Source organism: Fusarium mangiferae, assembly GCF_900044065.1.
Source record: "Fusarium mangiferae strain MRC7560 genome assembly, contig: FMAN_scaffold007, whole genome shotgun sequence".
In the NCBI taxonomy this organism is placed as follows: domain Eukaryota; kingdom Fungi; phylum Ascomycota; class Sordariomycetes; order Hypocreales; family Nectriaceae; genus Fusarium; species Fusarium mangiferae.
The window spans coordinates 1769911-1791489 of record NW_024573927.1 but is presented as its reverse complement, the minus strand read 5'-3'; the positions used below and the strand labels follow the sequence as shown (position 1 = coordinate 1791489).

Genomic DNA, 21579 nt, shown 5'->3' with positions numbered 1-21579 from the left:
TCAGCGTCATGCAAATGTGAGACTCTGGAGAAATTGCTACGACAGTTATGACAAGAGACTGTGAAAATAAATAGCCATCTTGAATCGACAGTCAAGAACCGATCTCTCTAGTTTAGCATGTAGCTAGCAGTATTTGCATGATGTAATTGTTACTCTTAGCTGTTGGACTATCGATTGTGGCTTCAAAAAGTTCGGTACTTTTTAACACTAAGCTATCAAGCTGGAGCTTGGATGCCGTGATTTCCCAGTTCGCTTGACAGCCGAGGTAGAGCATGACAAAGAACCGTCAGATGACAGGAGTGACGATAGTCTAAAGTTGGAGACTGCACATGTGACGATCCTCTAGAGATGAAGCTTACGACAAGTGCCAGAATATATGAACTGCAGCATCCGCAGCCAAGGACCTTTTGTTGTTCCCGTGATTGGTTGCCATTGCATCGTAGGCCGTTTACATAACCTGTAAGACTGCGACAATAAATTCAGGCTACGTGAGCCGGGCTATTTGGACTGGAAGTGCCTAGCATGTCTTTGCAATTAGAAACCATCCACTTTGACAACTCGAGTCTCGCGATACTCGAAATGGAAAGCCCCGATGCTCTACAGAAACAATTCAAGGCTAAATAATTATCATAAGCAGGCAAATCCATTCAAGGATCCGTATGCTGATGCAAAGTCAGCAAGAATCTGACAAGAGATTCGCTACGCCGCTTGGCGTCAGCACTATTTCTATGCTTCAATATTATGTGAGCTTAAAAACCGACTGCTCCCCAATCTCGCAGGATCAAGGACTTTCTGACTTACTGCAATTTAATCTATCCGACCCTTTTTTGTCGCTAGCTGTGGCGATGCGCTTCCTTACGGATTCTCGTGGCCTGGGTGACCCAAACTCTGAGGAGGTGCCTCTCCTTGTCATCGGGGCTGGGCTCCCTCGCGCTGCCACATCATCAATGCAGGCGGCTTTTGAGAAGCTAGGCTGCGGACCATGCATGCACATGGCAGAGGTCCTCCCCCATCCTTCGCGTTTACGCCTCTTCATCGCCGCGCTGCGCGAGAAGAATCCCGAAGTTCGACAAAAGATGGTCAAGCAACTCATTCACGGCCATCGTTCCATCTGCGATCTTCCCGTCGTGTACTTCACACCAGACATGATGGACGCATATCCAGATGCCAAGATTGTGCTCAACCAAAGACCTGACCCTGAAGTCTGGGCCAAGAGTGCTGAGGAGAGCTTCTGGTTCTTCTTCAGTCCTTGGTTCTACTGGGTTGGTCTGCTCTGGTCTTCTGACCGAATGTGGTATACACTCAACATGGAGAGCATCAAGTTGTGCAAGGAGAAGTATGGTTCAGCTAATATTTTCTCGGCGGAAATGTATAACATGTATAACGAGGACGTGCTGGCGGAGGCGACGAAGAGGAATCGAGAGGTTCTCCAGTTCAAGGCAGAGGACGGATGGGCGCCTCTTTGCAAATTCTTGGGCAAAGACGTTCCGAATGAACCTTTTCCTCGATTGAATGAGAAAAAGACCTTCCAGATCGTGAAATATGTATTCATCGCGAAGGGGCTTTTGTCTTGGGTTGCCCTTTTCGGCGCCACGTGGGGACTTTGGAGAGTCGCGTCGTGGTACATGTAACTCTATGCGTGCATTCAGCCACGACTGTCAAATAAATAGAGTAAATATAAAATCGTCGTTTTAAAAAGCAAAAAATGAATCGCTTGTTATGCTAACTGGAGGGTTCGAACCTCCGCGGTTTCCCACTGCGGGTTTGGTTTCTGATAAGAACCTAAACACAGCGCCTTAACCACTCGGCCAAGTTAGCGATGATGATTCGGGTGGATTTAATGCTCGTCAATAAGCACCAAGAGTTAATGTTTAATTCATCATGAAGATATGGAAGAACCTCAAGCTACCAAATGCCGACTTTATTGCCAAGAGAAATGCTGGGAGACCATATGAAGGTCATTCTCATATTTGTGCGAAGACTTGATGGGATTTGAATGCATAGGGGACTTTGAAGCGGGCAAGCTGGTAGAGCTTCAGATAATCGACACAAGACACAACACAAGGGCAATGTCGTAGCAACATCTATCTCGAATTTCTGTATCTTATCATTTACTCATAAAATCTATCAATCTTGTTCATAGCGGCTCCAATAAGAATCCAAAAGTTGTCTCCTCAGTCTTAACCATGAGGTCTTCACGAACAGCGGGTCCACAAGCACCCGATCCAACACCAGCAACCTTACTATCCAGTCTGATAAACACCGCATCATCCTCCTTTAAGTCAGGAGGATGTCTAGCCTCATGAATAGTTGTATCCCTATGATGCGATGCCAGGAAGCTGAAATTCTTTCCATCCAATCGTGTCGCACGTAGTCCGATGCTAGGAGACTTGGAGTCCCGAAGGGAAACCCACCGCGTGTCTTCTCTGTTACCATTCTCTTGAGGAACGTCGTAAGGAGTCTGGAGCTCAGAAACAGACTCGGCGTTCCAGATCCCAACGCGTTGGGAATCCTTCTTGTCGGGATAGCTTTCTCCAGGTCCGCGGCCGAGCCACTTGACATGCTCGAGGGTCTTACTACCATAGAGGTTGAGGCCAATTCTGGGGACGTGCTCTGGGAAAGAACCTGTTGGTGATAGGCGTGTGACGTTGACACTGAGGGCTCCAGTGAGGTAAACTGTATACTCGATCTCACAGTCCCATCCCCAGAACAGAACTGGAGGAGTGATGAAGGTATGTGACTTCACAACCACCTTGTCTGTGCTGGAGGCGTCAACGGAGAAGGATCGAAGTTGAGATTGTAGTTGCTCAACGCCAAATCGCTCCCAGTAGGGAACGGCTCCAGGGACGTCGTTGTCGGTCTTGGGGCGCCAGAACGATGGGATGATTGCAGCCTGGGTCTTGGGGTCGAAGGTAAGGATAGTTACGTTGTTTGAGACCCAGCTTTTCAGAGCACCATAAGCGCGATCAAAGGCAAACTCAAAGTTCTTGCCAACGACTGATACAGTAGCGCCCTTCTCAGTCACAGACAGCTTAGAAGTAAGAGTGTTGCTTGCGGCGAGAGCAGCCTTGGCATCAGTCTGGGGAGCTTGGAGCTGCTGCTGATACCAAGCAATCTCGTGGCCAGCGGGTGCCCAAGCTGTGGAGTGCTTGAGGGATAGTGTCACTGTCAGATAAACCTCGCTATCTTTGTTGTATCGCTTGGCGTCGACTGGAAGAGATACAGAACGTGTCTCGCCAGCTGGAACCTCAGGGATGTCGAATGACCCGGAGTGGATCAGTGTTGACCTATTTCATTGTTAGCGTCCTCCAGTTTGAAGTTACTTGGATGGAAATATACTCACTCTTGACCGAACTGCTCCACCTTGTAAGATGCAGTCAGGTGGTCCAGACCAGCAAAGTCATGCCAGTTCTCAATCTTCAGCTCTCCATCCTTGAAAGAGAACCCAACAGGTTGGATAACCTTCTTGAATTCTGTTAGACCAGGTGTAGGCTCATGCTGACTGTTCAGAAGACCATCCATGACGAAGGTCCCGTCGTTAGGTGTATCTCCAAAGTCACCGCCGTAAGCGTAATAGCCTGCTCCCTCGTGGTCATCCTTCCACAGACCGTGGTTTGCCCACTCCCAGATGAAACCACCTTGAAGACGAGGATAGTCGCGGAAGGCTTGCTCGTAGTCTTCTAACCAACCGGGTCCGTTACCCATAGCATGTCCATACTCGCAGAGAACGATGGGCTTATCGTACTTGCCGTCCTTGACACCCTCTTCTTCGGCGTACTTGATCAAGCGATCAACCGTGGGATACATATAACTATACATGTGTGTCGTCTCGGCCTCCATATCACCCTCATAGTGAATAAGTCTTGAGGGATCAGCTTCTGTAGCATACTTGAACATCTCTCTGTGGTTGTCACCGTAGAAAGCCTCGTTACCAAAACTCCACATGATAACACTGGCGTGATTCTTATCTCGGTTAAGAACAGCCCGGATACGGTCAAGGTAAGCGTCCTTCCACTTGGGGTTGTTGGAGGTGAACTCAGCAGCCTTTCCGAAAGCAAGCTTCTTCCGCTCGCCGTAGTCCATTGACTCAGGAATGTCAAGAGGTCTAGCAACAGCATCGTAGAAGCCGTGGCACTCGAGGTCAGCCTCCGCCATGACCCAGAGACCATACTCGTCGCAGAGATCAAGAACGCGAGGGTCATGAGGCTGGTGGGCGCAACGAAGAGCGTTGATGTTGTGCTTCTTCATAATGAGAAGATCACGCTTGGCGAATTCCAGAGGAACAGAGCGGCCGAGAAGAGGGTGATGTTCGTGACGGTTGACACCTCGGAGGCGAATGCGTTTACCATTGACCTTCATCAGGCCATCCTTTAGCTCGACCGTCCTGAAACCAACGCGTTGCTGGACTTTGTGAAGAACAGTCTGTTTGTCTTCAGACTTGAGAGTTATCTCTGCTGAATACAGGTATGGAGTCTCCGCTGTCCATTTCTTTGGATCCTTGACATCAAGGCTGAGAGTAGCTTTTGACTGTCCATTGAAAGAGGTCTCAGTAGACCCAATGACAGCTCCTCCGTTCTTTGCAAGCTCAGAGACTGTGAGCTCGACAATGACGCCCTTTTGAGCAGAGACATCAACAGATGCGCTTAGACGGGCGTTCTTGTAATCAGCGTCAAGATGTGGCGTGAGAAAGAAATCATCGATTCTGGCAGCTGGGAAGGAAATGAGATACACATCTCGGAAGATGCCTGAAAGGATTAGTTATCGGTGAAGTTGTTGGTTTTGGGCGCTACTAACCTGACAGCCACCATTGGTCTTGATCTTCGATGTATGTCGCATCAGACCATTGATAAACCCTCACAAAGAGCTCATTTGGGCCATCGCGGTTGACAAACGAAGAAACGTCAAATTCAGAAGGATTTCTTGAACCTTGAGCGTATCCGATCAGGGTGCCGTTCACCCAAATATGATAAGCGCTATCAACGCCGTCAAAGCGCAATCTCAGCTGAGAATCCGCAGCCCAACCCGCCGGGACATGAAATTCTCGACGATAAGTTCCCGTAGGATTCTCAGTAGGAACATATGGCGGGCAGACAGGAATAGGATACTGAACGTTGGTGTACCAGGGCTTTCCGTGGCCTTGAAGCTGCCAATGGCCAGGGACCTGGATCTGACCGTAAGCGACATCTTTTGCACCTGGTTCAGGTGCTTCAAGAACTGTGCCAGCGAGAGAAAAGTCCCATGTTCCGTTCAGTGAGATTGAGGTATCAGGAATATGATACGAACGGGTTGGGAGAGTGTTTCTCCTAAAGACAGCTTCGTTGATGTAGTCCGGGCGGGAGGGATCCTCTTGGAGAGTGATGCCCTTTGGCTCGTGCTGAATGCTGTCTCCCATTTTGACGATGAAAGAAAGGTGACTGAAATAGATCGAAAGACTAAGTCTCAGGAAAGATTGGACTTTTATCTTGTAATTCTTCCTCCGCGATAGCACAGCCCCCGCATCGTGATACAACTTGGTCCTTACTCAACACGTGCTTCGGATTGACTCTCGGGGAAGAGAGGACTCCACTAGAATCCATGATAGGTGCGGGTACATGGCTCGATTGGTGTTGATCTTGTCTTGTTTAGTGGAACAGCCTGAATGCACCAGATCGTATTGGGGTTAGAGGGTAACAGTCCGGGGATGTCGGAGCCGGAGCGGGGCAAGACTTGGAGGGCTTGGCTGACTATCCGAGGCATAAGAAAATTGTTACGCTCCCTCCACGTCCGACCTCATGGGGGCAGTGATGGGATAAAATAGCTTAGCTATAGTTAGAAGACGTTTAAATTAGGTGTAATTGAGTAGTAGACAAACAAGAGTAATGAAATCCGACCCAAGTCTGGGAGTGTACTCGGGTTAGGCTGATATGAAGTATTAACCCTACCCACTGAAGCGATGAAACATGCCAGCAAGTTTGTACATAACTTAAGATACTTATAAGTGATAACGTGCAGTATTTCTTAAAAGCATGTTATTCCATTGGTTACGCCAGTGAGCCTCCCTACTTCTCTCGGTATGGTTGGGGGCCTCTAGACTGGCAAACTAGAGGACATGTTTGCATATCCAAATCTATTATTAGGAAGACAAGCAGGCTTCTACCCCCTATATCACAGTCTAGAGATGCGGTCCACTATTAGGGCTGAAGTGTCCTTGGCGTTGGTGTCAGATGTCAAGTTAGTCCTTCGTTGAAGTGTATCGCTGAATATTACCCAGATACAGCAGCCGTTTCTAATATCTACAGCATTGCATTTTCAAAGGTATGGTAGAGTCTAGGCACATATCTTTACCATATTGTCTGCGCCAGGTACAATAGAATAAAGAACCCCCCAATAGCTGTCGAACACCTGGCGTGATTTTGTGAGAACTAGGTGCCAGAGATCAACAACAGCTAAGCAACTACTCCATAATTGGTCGGGCTACAGAATGCAAAGAAATGATTGCTTGGCTGCAAACGGTATTTACCACTGGAAATCAGTTTGCATCTGAAATATGTAGGTATTTACTCAAAACGTTACCTTTCTAATTATATAAATAAGAAAACAGCGATCGCTTGCGATAAGATAAGGCCGATATGTGATTATGTGGCCGCGTTTCACATTAAAGTTGCCGAACTTCCGAGATGGAGAGATACTGCACTATCGACCAATGGACTGTTCATTTTCGAGCATGTTGGTTCGAATATTCATGGACCTCGTAAGTGACAACGCGTTTCCAACCAAACAAGGTCTCCACTGCCGGATATCCGGCACATATCGCCTGGCATAGCCCCGTTTGCACATGTCATATCACGAGTACCTTTCGCCCATTTCTTCGACTTTCATCAACAAAATACCGCTAATCCAGCCACAAAACCCTTGGAATACCACCTGACATATTGTGATGTCACCAAACATTTCTTTCGACTCCGGCACTATCGATAGATTCAACCGGGCAGCTGCCGGGTATATCGTGCCTCTCCTTCTCCTAGTCACGAATCTGATTACATACATCAACAAAGATGCATCCAAAGCTTATGATCTTACTTTTCTTAACGTCTTTGCCAACCTCTATTTGCTTGGAGCCTATCTTAGAGGCGACAGGTTCGGCTAATGACCCCCGGCCAAGTGCTGTGAACCAGGAGATGCATCTTGAGTTGCTTCAAGCACTGGAACAGCTGCAGCATGGCGAACCGGAGAATACGGTGCCCGAGAAACGGAAATCTGTTAGTAATACCGGATTTCTGTATATTAACAAAGTATTGACTGAGCTTTAGATATATGAACGTGCATGGGATGCTATTGCGCCGTCTCATGAGTTTAACGAGGGATTAAAGGTAAAGAAGTCTCTCTAATCTGGAACAATGGTTCTGACGTTCGCACCAAAGATAATATGGCTTCGCTGGAGTAAGTTCGAGCAGATAACCCGTGACTTGGCTGCGGATATAAGCTGAGTACTTAGCTTTCGAAATAAAGCATACCCTCGGTCTGGCAGAATGCGGACACTTCAGTGGGTATGCCGGCCCAAATAAAGAGATCTACTACCAGTATGAGGTTTGTCCATCTCTGTCCAACTGACTGTCAGAAAGCTAAACTTGGGCAGACTGATGATGGTCACTGCGATACAGTCATTGAACAAATTGAGGTAGAACGGGCAATCGAACGTCAAGTCAAGAAAGAGGGGGCAGCGCTTCAAAGCACTGAATGTCTGGATCTGACTGACACTTGGGTTTGGAATGGCCATCTACTCGTTGGACCAACCAAGGGATTTGACTACGAAATAGAATGCGGGCCAAAGCTTATTGTTACTCCAGTGTCCATGATGTGGGATTTGGAGAGCCTGGAGAAAGCAGAGAAGGAGAAAGAGAAGCAAGCTGACCGTGAGCTATAGGGAACACAGTCTGCTGAATATGGGGAATCAAGCAATGATAGGGTTTCGATGGGCCATCAATAGTCGAAAGAGTAAAGGCCCAGGAAGAAGTTATCAGAGAAGTTGATGCCATAAGTAATTATGTTAAAAAAATGACAGTCGCAGCAAACGAAATACATGCAGGGCGTACTGGTAGTTGTAATTACTTGGTACTTCTTACATCGCCGAAGCATAAAGGCGTTTCGTCTCCAGACAATTGTATCAATTTGGAACCAATGGCACTGTAGCCTAAGACCTCAGGAGACTTACTTTGGGACAATGAGCTTATCTTGTTTATGGTTATATTTAGACAGCATTAACCAGTGGCCGAGTAAACAAGCTTGTTTTAATCCACTCATGGCCTCTCTTCTGTCGTAGTCCGAATTGCCGGCGAAGTGAACTACTGCTTGTCTAATGGTTCCGTGGAAGCACTTCACTGACCTGATTATAACCGACTTTGAGGCCGGGAAAACGGTCTTGAGATCTATAACGCGACTAGTAGACGGTATTAATGATATTGGCTCCTTGAACTGCTAAGTTTCTAATCTTCAATACGACCAACACGGCGAGAAGTCTGATCCATCATGCACAATGCCAGCCATCATCCAAAAGTACCAGCTTACGCAAGAGCAAGGAGCTTTGGGGACTCCTCAGGACCAGACCAGTCGATTCATCAAACTAACAAGAAGAGGCGATATGGGATGCAACGTCTTCTGGATTGTCGACAGATATGATCATCGATATCGTTGTCCAGGCGGCAATTCGGCACAAATCGAAGATCAATGACCAACTGGAAGACGCAGAAGACGAAGGATTTTGCTTGCAGCCAACATACAATGACTCTTGATGAAAACAACTGTATGAGAAGTACAAGGATAGAATCCTTCGACTGATGCTCTTCGGGATACAGAAAAGGCCGAGCACCCATTCCGCAGGGTTTCCTAGTAGCCCAATCGATAGTTTTTACAAGGGATGTTTCTAAGGGTATACAAAGAATGAGGAATTTACAGGAGCTCTATTATTTGTAGGAATTCATGCAGTTAACACAAAGAGTTGACTAAAAACCAGTAACTCATCCCTAAGAACTCTGCTATCTGTCGCCGCAGTCCGAGGGAAGCGTGAGGCCCTGGCCCTTATTGTGCGGGAGATGCCACTCTTCCGGGACACATGGATCCTTTTTCATATATAGAGCCGCCCGAGGCTACAATCGAAATGTGTTGGTCCTACGTCTGTAAAATCCTCGTAAGTTTCTGTGCCGCTTGTAGGACCAACAGCATTTAACATGGGTCGGATAAGCGGCATGCTCAATTCCACGCCGAGAGTATCCTCATTTTCCGGATCTTCTGACATTGAAGGTGTTCTCTCGTTACATCACCAAATCCTTCAGAATTCTCGCCAAAGACTTATAAAAGACCAATTGAGTCCCAAGGTCTCACGTTCAAATCATAGTAATGACTGCAGCACTTCAACTCGAGCCTCACTTCCTTGATCAAATTGTACAAGCATCAGCAGGATATATTCTTCCCACTGTCCTCCTCGCAGCGAATCTCGTTGCCTATCTCAGTCAAGATGAAACCCGCCCTTATGAGCTTCTTCGTCTTAATGTCCTTACCTTTGTCTATTTACTCTATGCCTACTACAGAGGTGACAGAGGCCATTAATGAGACCGAGGCTCTGAACATTAATGAAGCTGTCAAGATGCCGGATTCTCTGGCTCTGTATCACCTTGAGGACTTTGAGTCCGAAAACCATGCCCTCGAGAAGCGCAGGCACGTTACAGTAAGTCCAGCCTATGGTTGAATGCTCACAGTGCTGATATCTCGAAAGGTTTGCGAAAGAATCATCACTATCACCTCTCACTGCGTTATCATCGGGGGCGCTATCAAGGTAAGAAATCCGTCGGTCTAAATGGCAAGTCTCTAACATCGACTTTTCAGGACGGAATTCTCCAAATCAGTAAGTAGGATATGACTATGTGGGACTTGGGCTAACATGATTCTCAGGTGCTGCCATTAAGCATGCATCAAATGTCAAGACTTGTTCCACCTTTACCGGACATGCTGGCCCGAACGGCAACCTCTTCTACCGCTATCGCGTATGTGATCCTCATCTCCTTGTTATGCCGAAAGATGCTCACAATCATAACCGCAGTCTACTGGTAGACACTGTGACACAACTGCTGAGCAGGAAACCATCGCAGGTGCAATCGAGCATCACATCAAGAACCATGGGCACAAGATCTGCGGTACTCAGTGTTTGGAACTAACCCATGGCGGAACCTGGCACGGATATCTCCTCATTGGACCGGCGAGCAACTTTGACCATAAGGCTTACTGTGGACCGAAAGTCACCTTCAAGCATTGCGACTCGGGAGGCAAGGGAGACATGAATTAGCCTGACCAAAATCACGGGTAGACATGTTGAAACACCAAGCATAGAGCCTCTACCCGAACACCCCCTTGAAGATCTGTTTGGTTTGAAGGTACAGGGAACTTGCTGGATACACGGCATATGGATATATATCTTTTCCTTCACGTCTGCGATATACGGATAGCAGAGTCAAATTTACATCGTAAGCTCCACGAAGAGCGTTACCGTAACTACTGATACGCTTGCTATGTGCAGATTCACAATATTCTTCGTGATGCCTTTGAGGTTCAGTCAATAGCAATCCCTTATGTAACTATCCGCTTGTTGTATGAGCCACATGCTTCGATCAACACTCGGTGAATCTCCACCAAATGATACCTCGCGCCAGTTTCGAAACAACTTCTCGAGATGACTCCCTACAAGCGTGGCTCGTGAACCAATGAACTCTTTCAGAGCAGGCACGTGCGATGCAGCGAGGATGATCAACATTGCCCCAGACATACTATTCCTTGTCAGTATGCTCTGATTACGGGGCGGTTATCAACTTACGACAGAGAGCATATCCAGGTATCAATCAGAACTGTCTGCGGGAACCCTCGAAGATCTAACGCATGTAGCAAACAAGCATCGAGACATAACTTGCAGTTCTGCATAGCATCTGGTATTGAAGGCACTCTCGTTTCAGCATAGCTAGTGCTTAGCATCCACATCAGGTAGGGTCGGTAGATCACCCCCTTGCAGGTGAGATATCGTTGTCGAAGAAAGCCGCCAGCCGCTGTTGCTGCCTCTTCTGTATCTATGCTGAAGGAGAAAGACGCCGGTAAAACTTCGCGCCAATCATCCAGTTGACGCTGGAGTTCAGCGACGATGCGTGGAAAGCGAGTGTGATCGAAAGCGGCGCCGGTATCTTTTGCGTAAAGTAGTTGATGGACTCTGTTGAGGAGACGCCGCATACTGATACAGGCCAAGAAGTAGAGGGACGATTCCTCTTCTACAATTTCGGATGGGTGCGTGTGATATGTGCTTGGTAAGGGGATGGAAGACTCGACGCGAGCGATTCCTGAAGGGGGGCATGCTGAGAGCTCAGCCATATAATCACTGAGGCAGGTATTAGTGCCTTATCTTAATTTGTTACGTGTGAAGCGCTGGCTTACCTTTCTAGAATGTAGCATGACCAGAATATCCTTCTGATGCGCTCTTCCGCTTCGTCGTCGTGTGTGTTTGGCGGATACGACAAAAGCAGCATGCATCTCGTCGCTGTGGCACTGAGGTACTCCCAAGCTTGAAGTGGCCGGACCAAAGAGGCGAAGTAAAGCCTGGCACGTTAGAAGGGATGGTTTACGGAGCACTGGGGTCATCTTACGCTGTGAAGAAGAGGCATTGGGTGCTTTGGGAATCAACTTGCAGATGCGCGACATGGAGCTTCTTTAGAGCTAGTTGGAAGTAGATGTCACCAAGCTTCCGCTTCCGAAGTCTTCTGTCTTTTTCTGCTGCATCGGGCTCAGCAGTAAAACGAAGATCTTCGGCAGCTTGGCTTGCACATCCCAAAGCCAAGGTGAGTAAACAAAGACAAGAGTGAACTGTATCCTCTGAGGGCATTCCTGTTTGAAGTGTCGCGCGTATGTTGCTGAGCTGTTCTTGTGACATGGAAGGGTACCAGAAGTTGATGTTTCGTTCAAAGGCCTCTAGCATCGAGATTATGTCTTCAGCGTCGACGTATGGGTACATGGGATTCGATGCCACTGCTAGCGGTGGTCGTGCCTGTTCAAGATAGAAGATCGAGTCTCCATCATGTCGGAGCAGCGGAAAGACGTCAAAGTGAGGCCATTGGAGTATCGACTCAGTTGTCGAGGTATGCATAGAGTCCAAGACCGCATTCTCAAGGTTGTTGACATTCTCACGTTGGTCTTGACTGGTCGGTGTCTGGATCGCATGACTCTGCCGACGAAGGTTCAAATCTGGCGAGGAGCCTGAGAATGAGTTGGTGCGATTTGTTTGAGGTGAGTTGGCTAGTTGAACACCGTTCGGCTACAATGGTCAAAGCTAGACATCTAGAAGAGATGCTTGCGGCTTACGATGGCAGATCTTAACTCGTGTAGGGTTTTCTCGACCCGCAGAACACTTTCTAGGATGAGATCGTTCTTGCTCCTCCTACAGCAGTGTTACATTGCTTGAGCGGAGCAGTAGATTGAAGAGTGAGGCTTACGAGTTGGCTTCAGATCCGTAGGTACAATCATGGCCGATCGACGCACATGTTGCGCAAGGATTGTTCCCATCGCATCTATCGCTATCAGCCAAGCTGTCAAGTTTCTGGTAGATCACCCAACCTTGTCTTGCGGGTACGACAAGCATCACACTAACGTCAGTCAGCATATGCCAGTATGCAACAGAAGCAATGTCTCTCAACTCACTGCATGCGACGTCCTCAACCTCTTCCTCGCAGGCCATTCATCATTTGCTTGATCCATTGCGTTGGGAACTGAACTGAACAGCAATTCGCTCCGGTACGGGCCGACGTGAACGTGGGGAAAAGAGGAGATAATGAAGGACGAGTTTGTGAATGATCTGATGGATCACGGGGATGCTCGGTCCGAGGTCAATTGAAGCTCGTGATTGGTGCGGGAATTCATTCGGGGAATCCTTGCGTCAGTTACCCCAGCTTTTGTGACTTGGTCCGATTGGACACTTCCTTGGTCTGCGAGCGAGGTTGGTGCAAAAGCTTGATGGGCATGAGACCTTGGAAATACTGGGGTCCAAATCAAGGTCATGAGGTGCCATTGCTCGCTGCGACGTGGTATGCAGATCGGGAAGTGAGGCCGAGGCTTTGGCGATCGGCAGACAAGTTTAATGGGAACTCAATTGACATGCGATACGAAATTGTCGCGAACCAATTGAAGGCTGAAACAATAATGTCGGGCCATCTTTCTGGCTAGGCACTGCTTTGGGGCTGATTATGGTAAAGTATCACGTTGGAAAGATAAACATTTGTAGAGTAATAGTGCATTGCGCATCATATGGATTGCGATGGAGTTATCTTCAGTATGGCTACCTAAAACATGACTAGGCAATTGAGATTGACCAGATCAAACCTCTCCCGCAAGCTTCGCATCTCCAGTCACATTCAGCGTGTTCATAACAGTCTGCGCATCTCTCTTCTGAAGACTTTTCTTGACAGGGTTGGGTGCCTCAAAGACTTCGGACAATTCCTCCAGAGTGCGGTCCTTGGTCTCCGGGAAGAAGAAGTAGATGAAGACAGCTTCAAACAGATCCCAAAAGACAAACACAAGGTAGAAGTAGTATCCGATGTCCTGGAAAGCGGGACCACTGCTGTACTGGATGATGGTCGACGCAATTGAACTAGCAAGGTTACCGACGGCAGTACCCTTGGCTCGAATGTCGGTGGACAAGCATTCGGCGATGTATGCTGACTGGAGAGGAGTCCAACCGAAAGAGAACACGATACCGAAGATGAAGATCATGGCAACGGTGGCGTTGGCTGCAGAAGCATTGTCGGGTTGATCGAGGGAGAGCTTGCTGGTACCGGTGATGACGGCGAAACAGCAAGAGCAGAAGATGATTGAGTAGATCAGAAGAGGGCGGCGACCAACGACATCAGTGAGACGAGCTCCGAGAATGGCACCGAAGAAGCAGAGCACAGGGTTGATACCGTTCAGAGCCAGCACCTTCTTTTCGTTGGTGATGCCGGCTTGCTTCAGCATGACGGGTAGATAATAAGAGCTAGACATGGTTAGCGAAGCTAGAAACTGAACAAGAACTTGGAGCGTACCTCAAACTGTTTCCACTGACTTGTCCAAAGACAGCCATACCCAAGACTCCGATAAGTCGGCGACGCGCACTATGAGTGTTCCAGAGTCCACGGTAGTCCCACCAAGACTTATCGGTGGCATCAGCAGCAATCTGGTTGGACATCTCCTTGATCTGCAGCACAACCATAGGATGGTTCTCGTCACCCTCACCATGGTATGTAGCAAGAACTTTGACAGCATCCTCAACTCTGTCCTGGGCGATGAGCCATCGAGGAGATTCAGGCAGCCACAGAACGCCAAGCGCGACGATACCAGAGGTAATCATCTGGCACCAAATGGGAACTCTCCAGGCAATGTCACCATCGATGTAACTGCAGCCGTAGACGACCCAACTAGCAATGATGCTACCGATGTACCAAGTACAGTTGTACAGACCAGTAATGGTACCTCGCCAGTTGGGGTGCGCCATCTCGCTAACGTAGCAAGGGGCAGAGACACAGCAGAAGCTGACACCAAAGCCGAGGATGAAGCGACCGCCGAGGAATTGGCCTCGTCCGGTGGATGTAGCTTGGACGCATGTTCCGATGATGACTACGATGGCGCCGGTGAACATGCCCCATCGTCGGCCGAAGAAATCGTTTACGGGGGCGGTGAAGAATACGGCGGCGATGGAACCAATGTTGTACATAGCAAAGACGATTCCGGTCGAGGAACCCTCGGAAGACCTGCGATTGTTAGCTCAAGTCCTTTTTCTATGTGGTTTGACATACATGTTGAAGTAGCGTTGGTATGCCTTCATACCATTGATACCACCGAGAAGACTGCCATCATATCCGTTCTTTACAAGTTAGCAACGAGCTCATTGTACTCTTCTGAAACACTTACCAAGCAACCGCAGAGGTATGCGCAAGCCAGAATGAAGTACAGCCTGAACATACGAGGCGTCCATGGCGACAACTTCTGATTCTCAACATCATGCGCAAGCTGCACCGCGACATGAGCATCATGAACCTCATCACCATGGTCAACAGCGACCTTCTCATCAGCTTTGTAGTCCATATTGTCAAAGAGTCAATCAGTGGAGACTTGAGGCCAAGAATGAAGACTGTCGATCAAAAGGCCAAGCTCAATGGGTCTTTATATAAGTCAAGTTGCATGCATATTACCGTCGTGTTACACCGGACTTTGGACCCCAGACGGCATGCAGCGCCCGTCCGACGTCGTCCCCGGATTTGCAGGGCTGGTTTCTCCCCCTCATTCTGTGCGTGTTGGGTTTAGTTGGAGGGGCCGAGATGGTGTTCTGACTTTTTGTCGGGGCGAGGATTGGGTTAGACTGTTATCCACTCCGGCTCCGGCTGCCCCGAGGTAAACCTGGGGTAGGTTTTGGTGGTAGCGATTGGCTCGGGTACAACATCTTGGAAACGAACCAGTTATTTAAATTTATGGTATGGTGTGTTCTGGCTCGTGATATGAGCTAGACTCAGGCGGAATGGCTTCGGAATTCGTTGCGGTCAGCCCATGGCCCGGGTTCACGAGTCGTCTGAGATATGGCGACATTGAGATGGTCTCATGGGACAGACTCCTTAGTCGTCTTTCACGTAACATGTTTCTCAGCATCAATACAAGCCGATTCGTCTAGATTTTTGAACTAAGTACACAGCAGAGGCCCCGCTGTGCCAGACGTCAAATAGAACAGGCATTGGCTATGGTGTAGTCGACATTGAACGAGCCCAGGGCTAATTTTCCTTCTACCAAGCTGTCTCTTTCTCCGGCTTCTGGCCATAGACCACGTATCTTCTGCTGTGAGTATAGGAACGACATAACCACGAGGGCGACTTACATCTTCCAGTATCCATGCACCTTCGGATTCCTCAATTCATTCCTCACATCCGCACAAAGAGATATTACTTCGTCCTTCGACCAACCGAGCACCCTAGTGAACAGAGCCAGACTCACGCCCTCAAGACCTGACTCAAAATTGATGAGATTCCACTTCCCAAGTTCCTTGAGTTTTGGGTCCTGGGGCCAACTGTTGGTAGGCCATATGTAGATAGTCTCAACAACATTTTGAAAACCGGCCTCCTCGACGATGAATTTGTACTTATCAGACTCACCAAGTGGTCGACCAAGTTTACGAGAGCCTTCGATGAGACATTCTTGCCACTTCATCAGTGGAGACGTTTCTGGGTCGAGAGTCCCATCGTCGCAGAAGACTGGAAGCTGGATATCTTGGATCTCATACCAACCGCCGGGGCTTAGACCACTGCAGTGCGTTACTAGAACGTTCGTAGATCAAGATCTTCTCTCAGTGAGCTTACTCGAATGCTTTTTTCGCTATTATTTCTGGGTCGGAGAAGCTTCCTGTCATCATGCGAGAGAAGATAAAGTCAAATGGTGTCGTCCATGTCCAATCTTTCTCAAGGTCGTCGATCTCGAAACTGCAGTTTGGCGGTACGCTGTATGATTAGTCAGATAATACTGAGAAGTTTGAAGGCGAGTTGGGACCAACAATGGAGGTTGGATGGGGCTCAGATCAACGCCGATCACCTGTTCAGATATTAGGCTAGTCTGTAGAGAATGGTAAGTGACATACTTCGGCACCTGGGTGTTCCTCAGCTAGGGTCTAGTCAGCCAAGTTCGATCGAAAGTCTTGACAAGAATCATACCAAATTCCAATGCCCAAATCCCTGTTCCGGTACCCATATCTAAAACTCGCTTGGCTGTATCGGCTCCTGGATTCAAGGCCCTTTTCCCGTCAAGCGTAATGATGTACATGCCGTCTTGCAGGTCTGTCTGCTATTAGCACCGCATGACAATTCTTGAAGCGCTCTCTTACCGAGTCTATCATTTTCAATCTCCAACGAGGTTAGACCAAGCACTTAATTTGTTTCATGAGAAGCTCACATCGTCATTTGGGTAGGCATACTCTATCTCAATCAGCCAGGGTCGATCAGAATCAAGTCTTGTTCTTACTCCCTTCACTTAGCCTATGGTAGGTCCGTCCATTTTCTTGAGCGAAATGGAGCAGGCTGGACCGAAGTGATAAATTTAAGGAATCGTCGAGTGGCTTTTTTCGTGAGAACCTTGGCTTTAGTGGGGTCGGACTGGACCTACTATTCCGATAGCCGAGTCATAATCTAGATCAACCGCCTGCCTTTCGATTAGCAAGTGCCTAATCAGAGGGTGATCCTTATTACAATCTGTTCTGACATGCTAGGCAGCTGTGAGAGGAGGTGCAATGTTTGTAAAATTTTGGGCGTTAATCAGGCGGGGAACGATGAGTTGATAATAAAAGCAAATAAAGTTTCCAAGCACATGATTTGCTGCAAGGGCAAGTCGCGCTACCCTGAAGCAGATCTGTTCTTATCTTGAGCCATTTCTCTACATACTCAGTATGAACTCTCTACAAGGAAAAAGTAAGGTTGGTATCAAAAAGATAAACTGTTTTTAAGCGGTGTTTTTATGTTTAGAGATAATTATAAATAATTGCGATCGATCATGGTCACCATTGAAGGTGGAGAGCGCGACTGCAGGGTGATAAGGCCTGGCCCGGTTTCTCCATCATACGATCATCCAGGCAACGCTGCCTCAAAGGCAAACACCAACAAATATACCTTTTTATACTCCGTAGACCGTTTCAATCTGTAAAAGACCATCTTCATCTCTGGAAATCCATTACTGCAGACCTATAAGGCAAGATAAAAGGCACCATTCCTCTATCGGTATGTGGCTGCCCTAGCTTCAGATCATACCCAAATCAGCCTAGTCGCTATTTTTCATTTCAGCTGAACTCTCAGAAAACCCCTTTCGCAATTTCGAAATGTTTCGTCACAAAGAGGCAATTATCGCGACTTCAGTATGGCAGACAATGGCAAGTCGCCAACCGACATCATCACCTATATCGGTGTGCCGTTGGCAGTCTTGGGAGGTATCCATATCGCTATTCCCCACGTATACCGCATGCCAAGCGACTAACTACCCCGGCAGTTCTCCCAATTCTGTACAACACGCTCTCCACGCTCATCTCGCTCTCCAAGATAAAGCGCATGCTGCGTCATAGTCGTCTGACAGCACTTACACGCAGTGATATCGTCAATAGAGTCATCGAGATAGAGCTCCCGCGCTATGCTGTCATGCCGCTGGACAGATTCCAGGATCGTTCAGAGTATTGGACTCTGTCGCGTCATCCCAGCTCGATCCCTGGCGGTAGTTGGACCACCTTCAACTGGAAGACTCACTCGATTGGTATGAAGACTCAGCGGGTTGAGTACGCTGATCAAGTACGACAGCCTCAAGTCGAGGTTGCCTTCGATGAGCTTGTTTGTTACCTTCTCGATCTTGGCGCTGTCCCGAATCCCCATGGATGGAAGTTACTGAGATCGTCTGGACTTTGGACACCTGTAGGATGTTGTTTGATGATGTCTCCCGAAGGTCGGCAAGACGCGCTAACAATCGCTCCGTCAAACGATTCCGATGGCAATCTCTCCTTGACTGTTGCCTGGTCTAGTTCTTGGATCACAAGAGACTATTCTAACTTGCCGCCATACTGGGTCCGATTGCCCTCACCACCTCAGAAAGACAATATCAACGAGCCTGGAAGCGTGTCAGAGGTTCCAGAGCACTCAGCTCGGAACTCAGAGGACGGGCTAACAACAGGGAAGGATCGGGAGGTTGAGTCACGGCCGGGAACTAATCAAGCTTCCACACAATCGAGTGCAATCACCTGTCAGATTTCCATGTCAGGGCTTGTCACTGCCCTGACCGAACAAGACCATTATGGTGCCCAGACGACTCTGAACCTAGAAAGCCTTTACATCGACCATCTGCGAATTCAGCCTGCCAAATCTGACGGTGTCTGGTTTTCCAGCGCAGCCACCGCTTTCGGAACATCTAGTCAGACCATTCTCTGGAACTACAAGATCCCAGACGATATTCTGTCCTTTGCACGGAAGGAGACAGTGCCCTGCGGAGTGTTGGTAGTCCTAGGCATCGTTGACGAATCTGAGACACCAACATGGGCGACCAGGTATGATGATCATGGGACAGACATTCACAAGTTTGCGCGAAAGTCTCAAGAGCAACGGGCTGCGATAGCTGCAGAAGCACTATTACCTCCTGCTCAGCGTCAAGCGGCAGTACAGGCTCGGATGCAAAAGGAGACGCAGGAGCGGATGGATGAGAGTAAGTCAGCCCGATCGTTTACAGATCTGAGTTCATTACTGACATGGCACGCCATAGTGCGCGAGAGACACAGAACAAGCCAGTTGAGACGCGACCAGCGCATGATGGAAGCCCTACGCAGCCCCAAATGGGACACAAAGCTTGTTGCTGAGCATTGCCTACGATGGCTCCAAGGGAAGGGTCATTGGGATGAATCGCTCACTGTGAAGGATGTCGTCGGCTTCATGTTACATCGCATGGTTTTGGACGGGGAGTTCGCAGCTGATATTTGCCGGATGCTGGACAAGTGGAAGGCTTGGGCTGATGTCGGAGGTATGAAACAGTCTGACTACCAGGCAGTTCAAGATGATCAAGTTGACTTTGCACATGCGTCGTTATTAGTGGCTATGATTCGAGATACATCTACTGCTTTGGAGGGAACTGTGTCTATGGATTTGCAGGAATGCTTGAGGATGTGGAGAAAGGTTCGACTTGGATAGCTCGCTGTGTATAAACAATTCTTAGGAGAACACATTTCAGATCAAATATGAATCAGAGTCACATGGCAATAGAAAGTGATTAATCCCGGGAAAGATCATTGCATACTAAGGAGCGAAACAGCTAGCTAAAAACAAAGATAAACTACGGAAATGGTTTGAACTAAAGGCCAGGGTCTGAGCCACCAGCTTCTGATCACCAGAGATCACATCGCACTGGACAGATCCAGTTCTAATCAGTGGTAGCGATGCTACCGGTGAGGCGGACGGGGACGGGGGGGAACACGATGGGGATGTTCTGGAACCAGAAGGTGGCGACATGCTGCTGCTGGCGGTACACCTTGATATGGACATCGAGCTGTCATTTGTGTTAGGCCTTGGCCTCGATTTGCTTCAAAGGAGAGAACTTCGGTTACTTACGCCCTTGACATGGAGTTCATAGCTTGCATCCCCTTCGCCCAACTGGTTGAAGTCCTGGTAATAGAAGGTTCCACTAAGAAGTTCTCGTCAGTATCGCCTACCACTATCTTGGTACAGTAAGGGAGCTACTTACATTGGGATAGCCGCTTTACCAGGGACGAAAACACCATACCCCTTGCCAGTGAAGGATCGCTTAATGTTAGGGACACCAATGGCCAGTTCAATGGTAGTCTTGGTCACTGTGATAGTTCCGTTGGCATTTTCCTTGTTCTTCCAGGCTTTGTGGCCGATGGAGTCGCTGGACTGAAGGATGGACTCGAGATGAGCCCTACCACCGGGGGTGGAGATGGCCTGGGCAGCGATCTCCTGGATCTCCTGCTCAGTTGTGCTACGAGCATCGGGACCGGTGGTGATGTAGGTTGCGAGAGCACTCAGCAGATTGCTGTCAACAGAGGGAGAGCTGGCAGACTGGATGGGCAGAGCCTGCTGCTGCTGTTGCTGCTGCTGGGGGAATCCGATGGAAGCCATTTTGATGGGTTTGGAAGAATGAAGAAGTAAGGAAGTTGCTGCTGGCTGTTGTGAAGATGTGAGAGTTGAGCTGATGTTTTTAATCTATCAATGACTGGACCTCCCTAGGGTTTATATAGATTCTGTCCCAGGTTGACGAGGACTTTTCTCTTACCAATAACTTCTACAGCCTCGACAAACGAAACACCAAACCCAACTGATATCATAGTATCGCTTATGTTCAGCGCTTAACCATCGGTGAAGAAAGCCTGAGATGGTTTAGCACGTCTGCTCTTTCAACGCTGATCATGTCTGTCTCAGTTCTGACTGGGTGTTCAGCTGTCCTCAATGGCATAATCTAACTCTGAAGATTCTCAAATCATGCCATGGCAAGTCCGAGATCACATATTGCGTAGGTTTGGGTCACGCTCGCGACATTGCAGTTACCGTATCGAGAAGTAGGCATAGGTGATATTGGTTTTTAGCGCCTGTGAACAAAGCTGCAGTGAGGGGCCTGTGATGCATCGTGGTGGTGGCAAGCTGAATACACCATGGAGTCCAAAACTCTCACGATGATTGCGGTATAGTCCACCGTGATCATGTACGTGACATGAAGCCTGGACTCGCAATCCATACTAATGAAGAGGTTGAACGGCGCGGGCCGAGACCGCCACAACTGTTGGATTACGAATTGGAAACTGAAAGAGCAAATTGTAGTATATTATTCGCAATTGAGCAGGGGTTCTCAGCCGGCGTTAAAGCCTGCCTATACCGTTTTAGGGCGGACATGTCTCAAACCGTAAGGCCATTTTCCAATTTGGATTGCGCCATCCTCAAGTATCTAATGGACTAAACCTGTCTTGTATTGCACAATATGCTCATCGGATTCGGCACTTCAGTCGTCGTAGCAAATCACGCAAGAAGCGCAGGCTCGTTG

At 48.4% G+C, this 21579-nt stretch overlaps 9 protein-coding genes and 1 non-coding gene across 10 annotated transcripts; 4 read left to right on the top strand and 6 right to left on the bottom strand.

Moving 5' to 3' along the window:
- Positions 1-845: 845 nt before the first annotated feature.
- FMAN_13775 (uncharacterized protein) lies at positions 846-1631 on the top strand (the record flags this gene model as incomplete). The annotated part of the gene is made up of 1 exon (XM_041833284.1): positions 846-1631. The coding sequence occupies one exon, from the start codon at positions 846-848 to the stop codon at positions 1629-1631; it is 786 nt and encodes a 261-aa protein (XP_041683664.1).
- An 89-nt stretch (positions 1632-1720) lies between these two features.
- tRNA lies at positions 1721-1818 on the bottom strand. The gene is given in 2 exon segments: positions 1721-1762; positions 1782-1818. It is a non-coding gene; the product is annotated as a tRNA-Leu (tRNA).
- A 319-nt stretch (positions 1819-2137) lies between these two features.
- FMAN_13774 (uncharacterized protein) lies at positions 2138-5392 on the bottom strand (the record flags this gene model as incomplete). The annotated part of the gene is made up of 3 exons (XM_041833283.1): positions 2138-3287; positions 3344-4745; positions 4795-5392. 3 exons carry the CDS (start codon positions 5390-5392, stop codon positions 2138-2140), a joined length of 3150 nt encoding a protein of 1049 aa, XP_041683663.1.
- Positions 5393-7034: 1642 nt separating this feature from the next.
- Positions 7035-7903, top strand: FMAN_13773 (uncharacterized protein; the record flags this gene model as incomplete). The annotated part of the gene is made up of 5 exons (XM_041833282.1): positions 7035-7238; positions 7290-7349; positions 7401-7419; positions 7475-7566; positions 7616-7903. The coding sequence occupies 5 exons, from the start codon at positions 7035-7037 to the stop codon at positions 7901-7903; spliced, it is 663 nt and encodes a 220-aa protein (XP_041683662.1).
- Positions 7904-9490: 1587 nt separating this feature from the next.
- Positions 9491-10315, top strand: FMAN_13772 (uncharacterized protein; the record flags this gene model as incomplete). Its single annotated transcript, XM_041833281.1, has 5 exons — positions 9491-9700; positions 9749-9808; positions 9859-9877; positions 9925-10016; positions 10073-10315. The coding sequence occupies 5 exons, from the start codon at positions 9491-9493 to the stop codon at positions 10313-10315; spliced, it is 624 nt and encodes a 207-aa protein (XP_041683661.1).
- Positions 10316-10582: 267 nt separating this feature from the next.
- Positions 10583-12759, bottom strand: FMAN_13771 (uncharacterized protein; the record flags this gene model as incomplete). The annotated part of the gene is made up of 8 exons (XM_041833280.1): positions 10583-10793; positions 10841-11389; positions 11446-11607; positions 11655-12319; positions 12367-12442; positions 12498-12572; positions 12619-12647; positions 12703-12759. The coding sequence occupies 8 exons, from the start codon at positions 12757-12759 to the stop codon at positions 10583-10585; spliced, it is 1824 nt and encodes a 607-aa protein (XP_041683660.1).
- A 615-nt stretch (positions 12760-13374) lies between these two features.
- On the bottom strand, positions 13375-15117 carry FMAN_13770 (uncharacterized protein; the record flags this gene model as incomplete). The annotated part of the gene is made up of 4 exons (XM_041833279.1): positions 13375-14029; positions 14079-14783; positions 14829-14896; positions 14944-15117. The coding sequence occupies 4 exons, from the start codon at positions 15115-15117 to the stop codon at positions 13375-13377; spliced, it is 1602 nt and encodes a 533-aa protein (XP_041683659.1).
- Positions 15118-15806: 689 nt separating this feature from the next.
- FMAN_13769 (uncharacterized protein) lies at positions 15807-16833 on the bottom strand (the record flags this gene model as incomplete). Its single annotated transcript, XM_041833278.1, has 6 exons — positions 15807-15852; positions 15899-16321; positions 16377-16514; positions 16568-16605; positions 16652-16674; positions 16725-16833. 6 exons carry the CDS (start codon positions 16831-16833, stop codon positions 15807-15809), a joined length of 777 nt encoding a protein of 258 aa, XP_041683658.1.
- A 1083-nt stretch (positions 16834-17916) lies between these two features.
- Positions 17917-19718, top strand: FMAN_13768 (uncharacterized protein; the record flags this gene model as incomplete). The annotated part of the gene is made up of 3 exons (XM_041833277.1): positions 17917-17986; positions 18046-19239; positions 19297-19718. The coding sequence occupies 3 exons, from the start codon at positions 17917-17919 to the stop codon at positions 19716-19718; spliced, it is 1686 nt and encodes a 561-aa protein (XP_041683657.1).
- Positions 19719-19823: 105 nt separating this feature from the next.
- FMAN_13767 (uncharacterized protein) lies at positions 19824-20663 on the bottom strand (the record flags this gene model as incomplete). The annotated part of the gene is made up of 3 exons (XM_041833276.1): positions 19824-20073; positions 20136-20189; positions 20269-20663. The coding sequence occupies 3 exons, from the start codon at positions 20661-20663 to the stop codon at positions 19824-19826; spliced, it is 699 nt and encodes a 232-aa protein (XP_041683656.1).
- Positions 20664-21579: the final 916 nt, after the last annotated feature.